The sequence below is a fragment of the Tursiops truncatus genome, chromosome X (genome assembly GCF_011762595.2).
Source record: "Tursiops truncatus isolate mTurTru1 chromosome X, mTurTru1.mat.Y, whole genome shotgun sequence".
Lineage (NCBI taxonomy): Eukaryota > Metazoa > Chordata > Mammalia > Artiodactyla > Delphinidae > Tursiops > Tursiops truncatus.
Genome location: NC_047055.1, coordinates 108,811,662 through 108,829,042, shown reverse-complemented (window position 1 = coordinate 108,829,042; position 17,381 = coordinate 108,811,662). Strand labels below are relative to the sequence as shown.

General features: G+C 38.3%; 1 protein-coding gene across 2 annotated transcripts; it reads left to right on the top strand.

Moving 5' to 3' along the window:
* The first annotated feature begins 315 nt into the window (after positions 1-315).
* EIF2S3 (eukaryotic translation initiation factor 2 subunit gamma) lies at positions 316-16,359 on the top strand. Of its 2 annotated transcripts, XM_004326875.4 has the most exons (12): positions 318-465; positions 1,018-1,081; positions 2,078-2,205; positions 2,296-2,417; positions 4,521-4,615; positions 5,898-6,056; positions 7,011-7,145; positions 8,654-8,748; positions 9,169-9,313; positions 11,242-11,411; positions 11,790-11,962; positions 15,944-16,359. In XM_004326875.4, exons 1-12 carry the CDS (start codon positions 397-399, stop codon positions 16,005-16,007), a joined length of 1,419 nt encoding a protein of 472 aa, XP_004326923.1. In that variant the 5' UTR covers positions 318-396; the 3' UTR covers positions 16,008-16,359. The 2 variants fall into 2 exon arrangements, with proteins under 2 accessions (XP_019783271.1, XP_004326923.1); XM_019927712.3 differs by lacking the exon at positions 11,790-11,962 and having other exon boundaries at positions 316-465.
* The last annotated feature ends 1,022 nt before the right edge of the window (positions 16,360-17,381 follow it).

Below are 17,381 nucleotides of genomic sequence, written 5' to 3'. Positions count from 1 at the left end.
AGATAAGAATCCCAGGTTTCGGGAAATTCTTTTGGCCCGCCCCACGGGAAGCGGAAATGGCTACACCCTCCCCAGCGCGCGCGTCGGTTGCATCACCTGCCTAGCAAGGGGCCTTTTTTAGGGCTGCCCTCATCGTTGCCTGCACAAATATGCAACAGGTCTGTCGCGAATAGATCCTGAAACTGGCCTTGTGTATTTTAGTCAGCCTGCCGGCAGGCACTGTACAAATCCATGGGGAGAAAAGTCCAAGCAGTGAGGCCTCCGCTGCACCGGCCATCCTCCTCTCCCAGGCCTGGGCCCTAGTCGGCCCTCCCGCCTCCGCTGCCCCGCCCTGCACCAGGGGGCTTGCGAACGGTCAGGCAGCCACCCGGACGACTTCCTTCCTCTCCGGGCAAGATGGCGGGGGGCGAGGCTGGTGTGACTTTAGGGCAGCCGCACCTGTCTCGGCAAGATCTCAACACTTTGGTAAGTCATCGCTCTGGCAGGATGCTGAAGGAGCTCAGGAGTGGGGATGACCGGGCCTTCCGGGAGGCTTTGAGACGAGGCAGTGCCGGGCTGTCGGGAGCATGGGTTAGGAGGGAGACCCGGAGCCCGGCGCCCTAAGTCGTGCTCGCGCCGCCCCATGCTTCTCTGCTAGTATGCGAGCTGGGAATGAGGCTATGCGGTTGTGAGACCCCGAGCCTCCCGAATCATTCGGCTGGAAAGTCACAGTGTTAAGTATCATTAAGGCTTTTTAGTTCGGAAGGTCTGGGAAGGGAGTATCTACACTGTCCTTAGTGCTAATGCTCTCAAGGTTGGGGGACCTCAAGCTTCCACATCCCCCATAGGCAGTGTGTAACGATGAAGGACTTTTAGGGCTTCCCAGTCATCAGAATGCAAGGTTGCTTGTACAGAAAAAGCGCTTTAGAAGTAGAAGAGGGCTATTCAAATGGTAGAGAGCTGTAGGTAGCAAATGTAAAGTCAAAGTTGTGATTTGTCTTATGTACAGCGATTTAAAATAAAAATGTTTGATTGCAGGATGTTACCAAGTTGACGCCACTTTCACATGAAGTTATCAGCAGACAGGCCACAATTAATATAGGTAAGATAAGAATAACTTGGAGACCTGACTTAATTGATCTCCGGCCACTAATTTTAACCTCTCCCTTTGTGTGATTGCCTGAATTACATGAAGATGCAGATATTCAATAAATAGATGTTCAGCTCTTGCGAGCCAAGCACCTGCTAGATATTTTTGGGAAGCCCATGTTGCGCGTGCCTAGCTTACAGACTAGGTGAGAAGAAGCGATAAATACATAAGAAAAGTTTAATAGCATAAGGTGATTGTAGTCATGTAGCATTTTAAAGAAAAGAGGGAAACGCGACTGTACTTGCCACACAGGGTTATTGCAAGGGCAGAGTTTGCGGAAGTTTTGTTTGATATATAAGCTGTTACTAACTAGATAATTTTTTTTCTTAATTGGCACATAGAACTTTAGAGAAGAAGTTATGTTGACTGATTGTAAATTTGGGGTATTTGAGAGTCTGCACAAACAACACAGTAAAGCCTAGTTAAAAGTAAGGCTCTACTAATGAGGCTGTTAAAAACTTATAAGATAAAAAAAAAACAACTTATAAGATATGTGCTACCCTTGACAGCATTACCGTAATGATACCTGAGTTGTTTTCTTTGTTTTCATGGATTCCTTTTTGTTGTGTGAGGGCTCCTCATACCTATTTACTTCACTCTGAAAATGCTGGAAAGTTTCTTGATATACAAGATTTCATGTACTTTTTACCAAGTGTTTATTTTAAATGAAGACATTCTTTTCTGTGAGTAAAAACATAAGATGGATGGCTTTTATTATGCTGAGTATGGTTTAAAACAAGGTTGTCGGTTACATGGAAAGTTCTCCTCAGTCCTGTATCAGAGTAAGTTTTTTGTAATCGAGGATGTGTAGGAGGAGAAATTGAAGTCACTATTAGTTTTCCATTGATGTTTACAGTGAGTTATGGCTTTGGGTTTTCTACTCTAAGACTGAAAAATATGTTGTGTAACTGAATGCACATGAATTAATTTTTTGTACTTTGTCTATAGGTACAATTGGTCATGTAGCTCATGGGAAGTCTACGGTTGTAAAAGCTATTTCTGGAGTTCACACTGTCAGGTTCAAAAATGAACTAGAAAGAAATATTACAATCAAACTTGGCTATGCTAATGCTAAGGTGAGCTGTGTACAGTGAAATTAGAAACTAACTTTAATTGTTGAATGTGCAGATAACAAATCCAAGTCTTTTTTTCATTGGAACTTTTAGATTTATAAACTTGACGACCCAAGTTGTCCTCGGCCAGAATGTTACAGATCCTGTGGAAGTAGTACACCCGATGAGTTTCCTACAGATATTCCAGGGACCAAAGGGAACTTCAAATTAGTCAGGTGACCTCTTTTCTGCTAAAAACACTTTACACTTCATATTTTGTTGTTGTGTGATTTGTGCTTTTTGAAATATTTAACTGAGACTTTAAACAGTGAACCTAATTGTTGAATGGCTTTATTTTTGCATTATTTTGTTTTTCTTGTCCATAATGACAATAATTTGAAAAGTCAAGTGTTTAAACCTACATTAAGAGATGTACATGTAAGTTCTCCCTGTATCACATAAGCAGAATGAAATGGAGGGAAACACGGCTCATTGGATTTAAAGGATTCTTTTTGCCAGACCTCATAAATTTCTCTTAAACAGTGTTGTTTCTGTTTCTTAGAGGAGAACAAAGCCATTCTTAATCACGTTTTTTAAATACATGGGCTTGTTACCCATCTGTTTTCTGAATATGATTGCGTATACTTATTCTTTATTAGGGGATACTGTCATCCACCCAGCGATGTTTATGGGGGTTGGGGATATTCCACAAAGAAATTGTAGATTGGGGCAGAGCTGGGACTAGGGAGAGGTGAATGAAGCCCAAAGTTTAAGGGGAGGGAGAAGCTTTAAAAAGAAAAGAAAAGAAAAAGAGCCTCGGTAATCAAGATAAATAGTATTATTTATTTATTTATTTTTAAATTAAAAAAAATTTATTTTTGGCCCCACCGTGCAGCTTGTGGGATCTCAGTTCCTTGACAGCTCAAACTACTAGTGTTTTCCTTTTCATTATCACTTGGGGTTTTTTGGTTGATTTGCTTTTGGCGTGGCATTGTTGCTGATCCTGTTTTCATTTAAATTTTTGATATTTTGTTCATCATGGATGTTTTGCATGAACTTTGTTTTTCTTAAATATTTAGTTTAAATATTGTTTGTTTTGATTACTGGGTTTTTTTGGGCACCCCCTTAAATTTTGCACCTAGGGCGAGTGGCTCACTTGCCTCGCCCTACTTGTGGCCCTTATCAGATATCAGCAAACTTTTCCTGCAAAGGGCCCAATAGTAAATATTTTCAGCTTTGCAGACCATAGATTCTCTTTGCAACTACTCATCTCTGCTCTTGTGTTGTGAAAGCAGACATGATGTGCATGAGTGGTTATGGCAGTGGGCCAGTCTGCTGCCCCTATTTTAGATCGTGAGTGTGAGCATACAATTATTAAAAATAATGATTCCGAATGAGTAGCATAATTTTGTTTAAATGGTGCTGCCATCTGCACTTCAAATGGGCAATTCCAGCTTTTCAAGATGCTAGAGAAGTTTTTGGCAAATTTTTTCAGATGGCACTGCCCATTCTGTTAACACTGGTTTAGCATTCAAATCAATGACATTCCCAGTATATACTTTATACCGTATTCACCTTAATTGGATTTGGGAGTTTTTGTATCCAGTTATTTCTACACATAGCTAATTTCATTTGCTTTGTAATGATCTGCAGTGATTTTACTCTCAGCCAGTAGGTAATTTTTGTTGTTGTTCTTTTCATATTTTTTTCCCTCCAGTTTTATTGAGATATAATTGACATACAGAACTGTATAAGCTTAAGGTGTACAGCATAATGATTTGACTTACATACGTCGTAAAATGATGATCACAATAAGTTTAGTGAACATCCATCATCATATAAACTTAAATGAGTAGAAAAAAAATTTTTTCCTTATGATGAGAACTCTGAAGATTTATTCTGTTAACTTTCATGTATAACAAACAGTGGTGTTAACTATATTATATTGTATGTCATATTTCTAGTACTTATTTATCTTATAACTGAAAGTGTGTACCTTTTGACTGCTTTCATTTGATTCCCCCTTCCTCCATCCCCCACCTCTGGTAACCACAGATCTGGTAATCACAAATCTGATCTCTTTTTCTATGAGTTTTTTTGTTTGTTTGTTTTTGAAGTATAATTGAGCCAGTAGGTAATCTTATTTCTGAGGTCTAGAAACACCAAGTCCTGTAACCACTTGACTTTACAGAAATAAAAATTATTTCCATATTCTTATTTCATATTTATATGTAATATTCATATTCTATATATAAAGGGATTTAATTTTAGGAAATCTGTAACTTGAATGTTGAAGTATTGATTGATCTTAGGACTGATTGCTGTTTTTTAATTGTTAGACATGTTTCCTTTGTTGACTGTCCTGGCCACGATATTTTGATGGCTACTATGCTGAATGGTGCCGCAGTGATGGATGCAGCTCTTCTGTTGATAGGTAAATATGTCAGAACTGGTTTGGACAAATCATTGTGGAGCAAATCCAAGATGGACTATTTAAAGGGAAACTAAGGCCTTTAAGGGCCACATCCAGTACCTAAAGGTGACGGAAATGGGAACTAACATGTCAACCAGGATGATATCCTTGTCTACCAACTATCACAAAATAGTAAAGATAGACCTAGGGCAGATGTCTTGTGAGAATTCTTTTGGTAGTATATATTTGAAAAAATCAATAGTGCATTTTCTCCCCTTAGATCACATGAAATGATTTATTAGTTTAATATTTACATGTAAAAGTGCATGTATTTTTTTGTGTGCATCTTTGAGTTGTCTACTGCAACACTGGTGTATAATGGTTTTATTTAGATGCAAATCTCATTCATAATAAGTGCTGAAGTCTAGATGAATTGGGGTTTTCAAGGCTGGTGTTGTGCCACCTTCCTTATGTGGGCTGTCAAGAGATTTTGTTGCTATGGGATATAATTTTTAAAAGTATGCCGAGTGGATATAGTACAGGACACCTGAACATCATCACTTAGGATGGTCATTAAGATGCCCAAAAAACATACCTATTTCTTTATAATACCAGTGGTTGTTTTTAGTGTTCTTCCCTCGGTTTGTTAGGGAGTAGCCTCTGATAGTAGCTGAAATTCATGGACTGTGTTAAGTGTCTTCCCTTAATTACTCTCTGCCTCTCAGGAGCTTGACTGGGCCAGAACGTCTCTAAGACTAGACAGAGCCAGAGGGCTCTTCCTTATGCCTGAGCAAAAGCTAAGGGCAGACCCTGAGATGTCAAACTTGTTGAGTCCAAGCTTTTGGCTTAGGACCAGGGAAGAGAGCCAAATGATCAGGAGGCTCCAGTGAATCCAGACACAGTGGATGAAGCAGGGGCAAAGGTGGATGCTCGGCAACGATCCAGGACTTTTGCCTTGAGTAGGGCTAGGGCATTCAAGCGTTTCCTTTTTTAGATGTCAGCTAGTGTTTTTTCGGTAGTACAATACACATAACACAAAATTTAGCATTTTAGCCATTTAAAGTATACAATTCAGTGATATTAAGTACATTCACAGTGTTCTACAAGTGTCAGCACTGTCTAGTTCTGGAACATTTTCATCACCCCAAAAGGAAACCCGGTGCCCATTAAGCCCTCACTCTGATCCCCCTTTCCCTCAGTCCCTGGCAACCACTAACCTGCCTTCTGTCTCTTATGGATTTGCCTATTCTGACAGATATTTCTAGCTAATTCTCATGCATCTTTTTTATTCTTTATCATTTAGCTGGTAATGAGTCTTGTCCTCAGCCCCAGACTTCTGAACACCTGGCTGCTATAGAAATCATGAAACTGAAGCATATTTTGATTCTACAAAATAAAATTGATTTGGTAAAAGAAAGCCAGGCTAAAGAACAGTATGAACAGATCCTTGCATTTGTACAAGGTAAGAAGCCATAATATCTAATAAAAATCCTCCTCAGTGATAGTAAAATAAACAAAAGCATTTAAAAAAACAAACAAACAAAAAAAAACCATAAGTCTTCGGAATTCCCTGGCGGTCCAGTGGTTAGGATTCTGCACTTCCACTGCCGAGGGAGTGGGTTCAATCCCTGGTCAGGGAACTAAGATCCCGCAAGCCACACGACATGGCCAAAATAATTAATTAATTAATTTTAAAAAAATCCATTAAAAAAAACCTTCAGTCTTACACTGTTCTTACTGAGTAGCTACTTTCAGAATTGAAACTGACAATGATTTATTTTATCTTTTAGTGTTCCTTTCCTCTAACAGCAGTGTTTTTCATTTCAGGGAAGACATCTTATTACTGACATTTGATCCTCTCTTAGCCTTGTTTTTCTTGCTAGAAAGGTTGATTTCCTATGCACCCAGTTCTCTCATAACAAAAAAGAATAAATCATTTTGATTAAAACCTCATTGTGTTTGGTCCGTTTCTTTCACCAGCCTGTTTGACATTTAATTAATAAGGAGCAAATACTATATATGCCATCAGTCTTTGATTAGCAGAGTCTATAATTTATCTTGACATTTATTGGGAAGTTAATTACATGTTATCAGAAATCTTTCAACTAGTAAAGTGCTCTTTCCTAGGAGTGTTAGTATTTTCTTCTTTTGAGCAGTTTTATCATTTTGGTGTATTAAATATATCTATTAATATATTTTGACTTTTTTTTCCCTTAAATGCAATAGTATTCATTTTCAGGAGCAAAAACACATAGAATACTGACACTTTTCTAAAAAGAATTATCATTTTCTACCTGTTGCTGGTATTTGAGGATGTTTAGGCATCTATTTTAGTAATCTTAACTGTTTCCTGTAATATGTAAAGAACAAGTTCTGTAAAACAAGAATTTTGATCTTTCTGAATTTTGTCTTATAGGTACAGTAGCAGAAGGAGCTCCTATTATTCCAATTTCTGCTCAGCTAAAATACAATATTGAAGTTGTCTGTGAGTACATAGTAAAGAAAATTCCAGTACCCCCAAGAGACTTTACTTCAGAACCCCGACTTATTGGTAAGTGGTAGGATTTTGTCTGATCTTTTCCACATTGGTGATTCCTCTTTAAGGGAATTAGCAATGATTTCTGCAGAGGTGATAATAAATTACAATCTCCATAAAATTTTTTTTGAACTCAGTTAATTCTGAGATTGTATTAGCAGTACTAGATTGCATTACTGATGAGAGAAAGTTTCAAATACAGAAGGAACTTTTAGTCTTTTTGTGCTTGGTATGTGATATCTTATGTGATTGAGATGGAGTAATGCATTATTCTGTATGGAATTATGTTTTAGTCAGGAGCAGGATATTAGAATTTCCATACAAATTATTTCATTGTACCATTAATGAAGATTTTCATCTCTTTCAACTTATTTAAGTGCATAGTACCAATATTGGTATAATTTGATCATCTAAACTCATGATTTCTACATAGATACAGGAGCCTTTTCAAAACAGACATTTGAACCCCTCCCTTCATCCAGGCCTCCCCTCTGTGTGTTGTGGGAAGGGTTCTCTTGGGTGATTGTGATGTGTACCCCTTGTTAATGATCACTGTTCTCAGGACTGAAGTGCAGGTCACATAGTTCTAGGGTTGTGGGGTTTTTTGTTTTTCGTTTTTAATTAATTAATCAATTAATTAATCTTTTGGCTGTGTTGGGTCTTTGTTGCTGTGTGTGGGCTTTCTCTAGTTGCGGCGAGCCGGGGCTACTCTTCGTTGTGGTGCACAGGCTTCTCATTGCGGAGCATGGGCTCTAGGCGCACTGGCTCAGTAGTTGTGGCTCGTGGGCTCAGTAGTTGTGGCTCGTGGGCTCTAGAGTGCAGGCTCAGTAGTTGTGACGCACGGGCTTAGTTGCTCTGTGGCATGTGGGATCTTCCCGGACCAGGGATTGAACCCTTGTGCCCTGCATTGGCAGGTGGATTCTTAACCACTGCACCACCAGGGAATTCCAATCCTAGGGTTGTTTTGAAGTTTTAAAACTACATTTTTAATGCAGAAATCATATAATATAGAGGTATATGAAGACAAAGGTCTACAGTCTCCCTGCCTCGCCCCTTAGCCCTGAAGTAACCAAAGTTAACAGTTGGTGTGTACTATTCCCGCACCTTTCTCTTTGTTCATATCATCATGTATAAACATATACACATTTCTTGTTTTAGTTTTTGTTTGTGGAAGTGGGATCATACTATGCATAGCTAGTTTTTTCTTTTTTCCTTAACAATATATGAAGGTTATCCTTCCACATCATTACATGTGCTCTAACGTTCTTTTTTAATAGCTGCGTGATACTCCATACTATGGGTGTACCATAATATGCGTCCTATCAATGAACTTTTAAGTTATTTCCACTTTTTCCATCGTAATTAAGGTTGCAGTATACTTAGTTGGAATAATATTAGATTTTGTCACAAAGTCCCCCTTGTATAAATCTTATGTGTCTACTATTTTAGAGAAGTTAACTTAATCAGATTTTTCTGAAGTTAATGTGAATAGAATTGGCTTTAATTTGTTTTGTTTTTTTTAGTTATTAGATCCTTTGATGTCAACAAACCTGGCTGTGAAGTTGATGACCTTAAGGGGGGTGTAGCTGGTGGTAGTATTCTAAAAGGAGTATTAAAGGTAAACTAGGTTTTGGTTGTTGTGTTTTTATTTTGTTTGTTTTTCTCTTGTCTTAATTAGGAAAATAGTATGAACACTCCAAATTGAAAAATAATTTTTTTCTTCATGGTGTCTAGTACTTGATATAGATTTCTTTGTTTACTATTATATCTTTTGAGTGTGTTTGACCTCTAACTTTATAGGCTTCTGTGAATATGGAGCACATTTTATATGGTGATAGGCCTGTGTGGTAGGTAGTTTGAAACATTTGGATGGTTCTGGTTTTGAAGATCTCTCCCATATCTTTTTTTTTTAAATAGTGATCTTCGAAATAGAGAAAGGATTGCTTTTCAGTTTTGTGGTCTTCCTGTTAGGACTTTTTGTATGTAATGGAAATCGTGTTGTCCCACAAATTCTAATCACTAATTTATATTTTTACAGGTGGGCCAGGAGATAGAAGTCAGACCTGGTATTGTTTCCAAAGACAGTGAAGGAAAGCTCATGTGTAAACCCATCTTTTCCAAAATTGTATCACTTTTCGCAGAGCATAATGATCTTCAGTATGCTGCTCCAGGAGGTCTTATTGGTAAAGATTTTTCTCTCATCCCTACGTTTTTAATTTGTGGATATTCATGGTACTTTTCATGAGAAACATATTACTCATACAGGTATAGATTTTTAATTTGATGTTTAATAATTGAATGGGGTAGAGGAAGATATGTGGTTAAGCTGTTGATTTTAGGTCATAAGATGGTTTCATGTGTTTGTAAAAATTAATTTTAAACATAAAGGAGAATTTTGGTTTAGTTTTGTCTTTTCGTTTTTTGTTTTTTTTTTCCATACACGGGCTTCTCACTGTTGTGGCCTCTCCCGTTGCGGAGCACAGGCTCCGGACGCGCAGGCTAAGCGGCCATGGCTCACGGGCCCAGCCGCTCCGCAGCATGTGGGATCTTCCCGGACTGAGGCATGAACCCATGTCCCCCACATCAGCAGGCAGACTCTCAACCACTGCGCCACCAGGGAAGCCCTTGGTTTAGTTTTTAAAGTAGCTCCTTTTTAGCAGTAACAAAGTAAGTTTTATGTCCTATCATTTAAAATACCTAACTATACTTTTCTTTTTAGCCTACATGGTTTTGGGGGTAGAGTGGTGGTGGTTTTTTGTTTTTGTTTTTTTCAATGTATGTTTTGCAAATGGAGAGTTACCCACAAGTGTCAGCTGGATCATGTCAGATCATAGTTACACTAAGGTGGGAATTAAAGAAGATAACTTCCATTATGTTGGTATTACTGAGATAATTTATGGATATTCTCATCTCATACAATAGTGTATTACCAGATACCCAGGAAAAGGCAAGATACAGTGAGAATTAGAGGTATTATAACTTTTGGATTAAAGAAGAAAACGTTTGGTGAAGGAGTTTGTCTTTTTGTTCTCTGGTGTTTGGCTATATAATTCATTTTTCTATTGTATCTTGTAATCAGGAGTTTACCATGTATAATTTTATCCTTATTGTTTGTTTTGTAAACAAGGAAACTCTGGAGACTTCTAAAATTTAACTTACGGAACTTTTCAAACATAAAAGTAGAGAGAATAGTGTAATGTAGTGTAATGTGTGGTCATGTAGCCACCACCCAGGTTCAACAGTTAATACTTTACCACTCTTTTTTTTTTTACTTTGGCCACGCTACACAGTTTGTGGGATATTAGTTCCCTGGAACCTGGGCCCATGGCAGTGAGAGCACCAACTCCTAACCACTGGACCGCCAGGAATTCCCAATACTTTACTCTTTTTTTTTTTTTTTTTTTTTTTTTTTTTGTGTAGTATGCGGGCCTCTCACTGCTGTGGCCTCTCCCGCTGCGGAGCACAGGCTTGGACGCGCAGGTTCAGCGGCCATGGCTCATGGGCCCAGCCGCTCCGCGGCATGTGGGATCCTCCTGGACCGGGGCACGAACCCATGTCCCCTGCATTGGCAGGTGGACTCTCAACCACTGCGCCACCAGGGAAGCCCTACTTTACTATTCTTGCCTCATCTTTGTATCTTCTTCCCTCTTCTCCTTGAAAGACATACAGATAAAATATTTTGAAGTGGATCCCAGGAATCATATAAAGTCTTTAAGCTGTCTTTTTGATCAGCCTTTCAGGGGAGAAATGGCAGGCAAATATCCTGAAAACTACTCATTATGAATTTCGTATCTTTTCAACCTTCATTAAGGATATTCAGGCTCCTTTTTGAGTTAGGCTCTTAGCTCTTTTTGTCCTTTGCTTAGAATTTAAATCAAGAGAATCTTTCTGTTCTCAAATGCCCAACTAACCCATGAGTTTACAGTTCTGTTTCTTCAGATAAAACAGGTATTTTGTCACATCTATGTAGCTAATACATGAGTATGAAAATATAAGTGTGTATTAAAATGTATAGGTATATGCTGTACTTGTTTGACTAAGTCTTTTGGGTAAACAGCTTTATAGGAAATAAAATGTTGAACAATAAAATGTATATCTTATTTTGTATTAGGAGTTGGAACGAAAATTGACCCCACTTTGTGCCGAGCTGACAGAATGGTGGGGCAGGTACTTGGTGCAGTTGGAGCTTTACCTGAGATCTTCACAGAACTGGAAATTTCCTATTTCCTGCTTAGACGGCTTCTAGGTGTACGCACTGAAGGAGACAAGAAAGCAGCAAAAGTAAGTGCTTTCTGTAATTCCTGTTCCAAAAAAAGTGACAGTGAAGTTAAGACCAGTTTTGAGGTTCATTTCTTTTCATTTAACATGGGATTAAGAAAAAGGAAGAGGTAGATAAATTTGACTTCCTGAAAATTGAGAACTTCTGTATGGCAGTCAGTTCAAAGTAAAACAAAACAGGAAACAGCATGTCATGTATGACAGTGACATGATAATTCCTATTATCCATGTGATTTTTTTAAAAAGTCTTGCTGAGATCAGGTTGGCAGAGATGGAAAATTGCTGACATCTTTTGTTGGCAAGGTGGTAGGAAAATAAGCAGTTATTTGGAAAGCATTTTCTTGATTTTGGGGTTTATTTTCCCCCCCTTGATTTCCCTAGGTGCAAAAGCTGTCTAAGAATGAAGTGCTTATGGTGAACATAGGATCCCTGTCGACAGGAGGAAGAGTTAGTGCAGTCAAGGCTGATTTGGGCAAAATTGTTTTAACTAATCCTGTGTGCACAGAAGTAGGAGAAAAAATTGCACTTAGCCGAAGAGTTGAGAAACACTGGCGGTAAGTTTATTAGCCTTTGTCAGTGTCTAATAAAAAAGACAGAATCAGTTTTCTTAACACATGCACAAACACACTTTACCTTGAACGCAACAGTTACTATACTGTGGTTTCAAGTCTCAACTGTTTATTCAGTTGACTTAGAAATCTGTATTTCTAGGCCTGATTTGTGATAGACACAACCTATGTGAAAACCAGTGAACTTAGGTTTAATATCTCCCTTATCTTTTTCTGAACCATTTGAGGAATAGGTTGCCCCTTGATGTCTTAATACTTTGGTGAATGTTTCCTAAAAACAAGGATATTCTCTTATATAACCACTTAACAAGTTTAACATTGTTAAAATACTGAAATCTACAATGTTTTCCAGTTTTATCACTTCTTCCAGTAATGTCCTCTGTGTCCCCCGTCTGGGATCACGCATTGCATTTAGTTTTCATGTCTCTTGATCTCTAATCTGGAACTTCCTCAGCCTTTCTTTGTCTTGTCATTGGCAATTTTGAAGAATACAAGCTAGTTCCTTTCTAGACTGCTGCTCAGTTTGGGTTTACTTGGTATTTCCTAAGATTAGGTTTAGGTTACGTATTCTTGGTTGGAATACTTTCGTGTAGGTGGTGATTCTCTCCTTAGGGAGTCGCAGCCAGAGACACGTGATATCTGATTCCTCCTTGTTGAGGTTAATTTTGATCATGCAGTTAAGGTGTTAGCCAGTTTCTCCACTATATGGTTACTCTTTTTTACCCTTGCAAATAAGCGTTCTGTGGGGCGACTCTATGCAAATAGCCTGCTCCTCATCAAATCCCACCCCGCTGGATTTAGCATCCACTGATGATTTTTGTCTGAACTGAGCTTGATTATAGTGTTTACAAAATGGTGATCCCCATCCCCCAGCTCCACCACTCCTCATTTATCATTTGTCATTCTTTCTGCCCCGTTATTTACTTATCTAGTTATAATACGCACTCATGGCATCCTATTTTATTCAGTAGGTTATGATTCATTACTGTTCTTATTTATTTATTTATTTTGAATTTTTGAATTTTATTTATTTTTTATACAGCAGGTTCTTATTAGTTGTTCATTTTATACATATTAGTGTATATATGTCAATCCCAATCTCCCAATTCATCCCACCACCACCTCCCCACCCCGCCAAGTTTGTTCTCTCCATCTCTGTCTCTATTTCTGCCTTGCAAACTGGTTCATCTGTACCATTTTTCTAGGTTCCACGAATATGCGTTAATACACGTATTTGTTTTTCTCTTTCTGACTTACTTCACTCTGTATGACAGTCTCTAGATCCATCCGTGTCTCTACAAATGACCCAGTTTTGTTCCTTTTTATGGCTGAGTAATATTCCATTGTATATATGTACCACATCTTTATCCATTTGTCTGTCAGTGGGCACTTAGGTTGCTTCCATGTCCTGGCTATTGTAAACAGTGATGCAATGAACATTGTGGTACATGACTCTTTGAACTATGGTTTTCTCAGGTATATGCCCAGTAGTGGGATTGCTGGGTCGTATGGTAGTTCTATTTTTAGTTTTTTAAGGAACCTCCATATTGTTCTACCTGTAGTGGCTGTATCAATTTACATTCCCACCAACAGTGCAAGAGTGTTCCCTTTTCTCCACATCCTCTCCAGCATTTGTTGTTCGTAGATTTTCTGATGATGCCCATTCTGACTGGTGTGAGGTGATAACCTGTTTTTATTTATTTTGATACCCAAATTGTCGAGGATTTGTCCAGTAGAGACCCTTTAGGTGACTCCTATGTCCTTTTGACATTTCTCCTCTTTTTTTTTTAACCTAGTATTTTATTAAGGAATCCATTTCTATGACTGTCATGAAACCCAGGCTTGGTTAGCAGTGATGCATTCTGCAGGTAACTGCATCCCGCTCTGGACTTTCTGGTAATAGCCACCGTCTTCTCTACCTCAACTGAAAACCCAGAATCAGTCCCTGCCCTCCTACCTTGGAAAGATGCCAAAGCCAACTACATAAGAGGCTTTTTCAGAGAAGATGACTTTTCTTAGAAGACAAACCCTCTGCTTTGTTTTACGAAGCAGATAGCAACCCCATGGACAGGTTGGGACTTGCGCAAGCCTCAATATTTCCCCATTGGGTTTGTTTTTGTTTTTTTGACAGTTCCTTACTTTGTGGCACAAGATGTTCTGGAATCATCTTGTACCTCTCCCCTGCTCCAGTTTAGAATTGGTCATTTCTCCTGAGGGGGCCCTGGTTCCTCTTAGTGGAAAATGGTATTAGAAATGCAGATACGGGTGCTAGGTGTGCTTGCTGCTCCTAAGGTGCTGTTGCTTCGGGACGCTTCGAGTGGATAGAGCTAGGAAACATGCACATATTGTTGACTCCTGTCTCTTTTCTCTTTTCCTGGTTAGTTACTGAATCTACTGTTTCCTTTCTATTCTGTGTGACCTCATTATAGCCCATACCACCATCATTTCACACATAAAAGTTATTGCAAAAAATTCCGAATTTGCCTCTCCGCTGTTACTTAAGTACTCAGTCAAAATTAATCTCCGTAAAACATTTTTTCATGCTGTACTCAGTAATTTTTAGTAGCTTCCCACTACTTTCTGATATTCAGGACCTTTCTGGAAGCCTGCTTGAATGAATTTTAAGTTTCTCCTGCTTTGTCTCGTATAAACCCTCTAAATTAGACTGTTCTGTGTCCTGATTGTCCCCATAATTACTCAAATCACCCTTGGCTTTGTTTTTTTCTCATTACCTACCTCCCTTATTAAGGCTTCCCTGGTACAGTGCCTCAGGATGGTCTCTCACCATTTACTGTTCAGAAGATATGAATTATTACTCTCTAATTTAAACAGAGTTAAACTTTTTGTTCTCTTTTAAGTAAATCATTTCTGCTTTGTGGTGATTTATGCCTGCTTGATTTTACTCTCTTGTGTGATTTTACTATTTGCTGTTATAGACATACTGATTTACAGTGTATTTTAAAAGAAAGGAATGATCTTTTTGTGTCTGTGTACTGTTTTTTTTTATATTTATTTATTTGGCTGCGCCAGGTCTTAGTTGTGGCACACAGGATCTTCGTTGCTGCGTGCGGGAGCTTTAGCTGTGGCACGTGAACTCTTAGTTGCAGCATGTGGGATCTAGTTCCCTGACCAGGGATCGCACCCGGTCCCCCTGCATTGGGAGCACAGAGTCTTAGCCACTGGACCACCAGTGAGGTCCCTGTCTACTAATATTGTAAGAGGATTCTACCCAAATGAAATTTTATACGTTGCTTAAAAATTAGCAAGTATGTTAAAAGAAATGGAAGCATCTGAATGATCCTTACATTCTTTAGATTTGTTGTTTTTAACCCATGCTTAGGTAAGTTCTGTTCTAGAAGCTACAGTTGAGGTAGCAGTCTGGCCTGACCAGTGACTAGAGCAGACATTGAAAGAGAGAAGGAGCAGAAATCCCTCTGCTCTTGAGAGTAATCTGTTTATAGATTATCTAGTCCTCTAGGTCTTCTCTTAATTTCCTTTACCAGCTAAAGTCATGATAAAGCAAGCCATGGTGATCTGTTGAAGTGCTGTGAATGGTTAAAAAACAAAACAGAACAAAACATAAAAACATTTTTCAAAGAGGAAAAGAGAATGAAATTAAAAAAAATAAATCAGACTGAGGTGGTTTGTGTATGAGCATGGTTCCTTGGGCGGACTGGAAGTTGCTTCATCAGTGGTTCTGAGGGGCAGGTATATTTTGATAAGAGTGAAGATGAGCATATTTATACTAGCACCTTTTTGTTTGCTTTTCCTATCATTCCTTCTGGCTAGAGCCCATCTCTCTGGGTCTAAGAAGATAATGTGAGCTTTCTTTCTGGAGGAGCAGGTTTTGTAAACAAATTTAGACTTAGCAGATAGGCAAGTAAAACTAGTTATGTCATGTGATTATGTGGTAATGATAATGAAATGGATATAAAATTCATGATTTCTTTTATTTTCATTTTGCAGTTTAATTGGTTGGGGTCAAATAAGAAGAGGAGTGACAATCAAGCCAACAGTAGATGATGACTGAAGAATTAAATAACAGATTTGGATGAAGTCGGAATTTCTCTTAACAACCTAGGGGTATATTTTCAAAGCAATAGTGAGGAATTAATTTCACAGCTCATTACCTTAGGAGTAGCTGTAAGGTTATTCTCATTTTTTGGTGATGAAAATTTAACCTCTAGTACTAAAATAGGGTCTACAATAAATGTAAAAATTGGCATAATGTTGGATTGAATCTACATGTTACCAGAAATTAACCATTCCCAAATAACATCTAATTTATACATCAGTGCAGGTTTGAAAGGAAACTGCTACAACCAGCCTTTGCTGTAGCACACATACCACTGAATCTGTTTGAAATAAAATTCTTCTTCTTATTTTTCATGATTCGTCTTTGAGTAGCTCCAGGCTTGAAGGATTATTGTTATCAGTAAAAACTTGAAGACAAATTCTTGAAGACCAACTTCCCTTTACCTCATATTTTATGTTGCTTTTATCTTTTTGAGTGACAAATTAATAGGTTCAAATAAAATTGTCCTTTCAGGCATGAGGGCTTGTTCCCATGGACATTCCTTTCTCTCCCCTTTTTCTGGACTAGAACACAGGAAGCTAGAGCCCGAAGTTCTCATCCTCTCCCCGTGATGCCCTGCGATTGTTTCTGCATTGCTTTATGCCCGAAGCCCTACAGCATTCCCCCATTGGAAAGTACTGTTAACACCAGATGATTTTAGTTAAGTAACAAAGATCTTTTCCAGTCCTTATTTTATGTTTTTTCTTAACTGCTTAATTGATAAGGTTATGATGTAGATTCAAATATTAGTAATCTTTGGAACTTTCGGGAGGCAAAAAATGTTATACAGCAAAGGGTGAGCCCTTTCGCTTTTAACTTATTCTCCGTGTTCCTGCACTTTTCCTGTGTTATGCATTTTAATTTTTGTTTATTTTTGTTTCATAAAATTCTGTTAAAGCAGTGGTTCTTAACTCTGGCTGACATTAGAATTGTTGGGGAAGCTTAAAAAACGATAGATGCTCCACAGAGATTCTGATTTTAATTGGCTTTGGGTGGGGCCCAGGCATTAATTTTTAAAGCTCCCCTGTGTTGAGTAACAAATTTAGAGAGTTGAGAAGTAGGAGTATCAAATAACAGAATCTTACTAAGGTTTGGTAGTCTGATAATACTCTTGTTTGCTTTTCTTAAATTTTCATTTAATGTGGGACTTGATGCCACAGTTGCAACCTTGTGCTCTTTTGGGCATTGGACATGCTGCCTTGTAGACGTTTAAAAGCTGTGGCTCTGGTTGTTACGTAAGTTTATAAGTTTTGGGGAAACATATTAATGTTACGTACTTCCTTGACTTTGAAGGGTTGTGTTATAGCATGGAGAACACACTTAAATGAA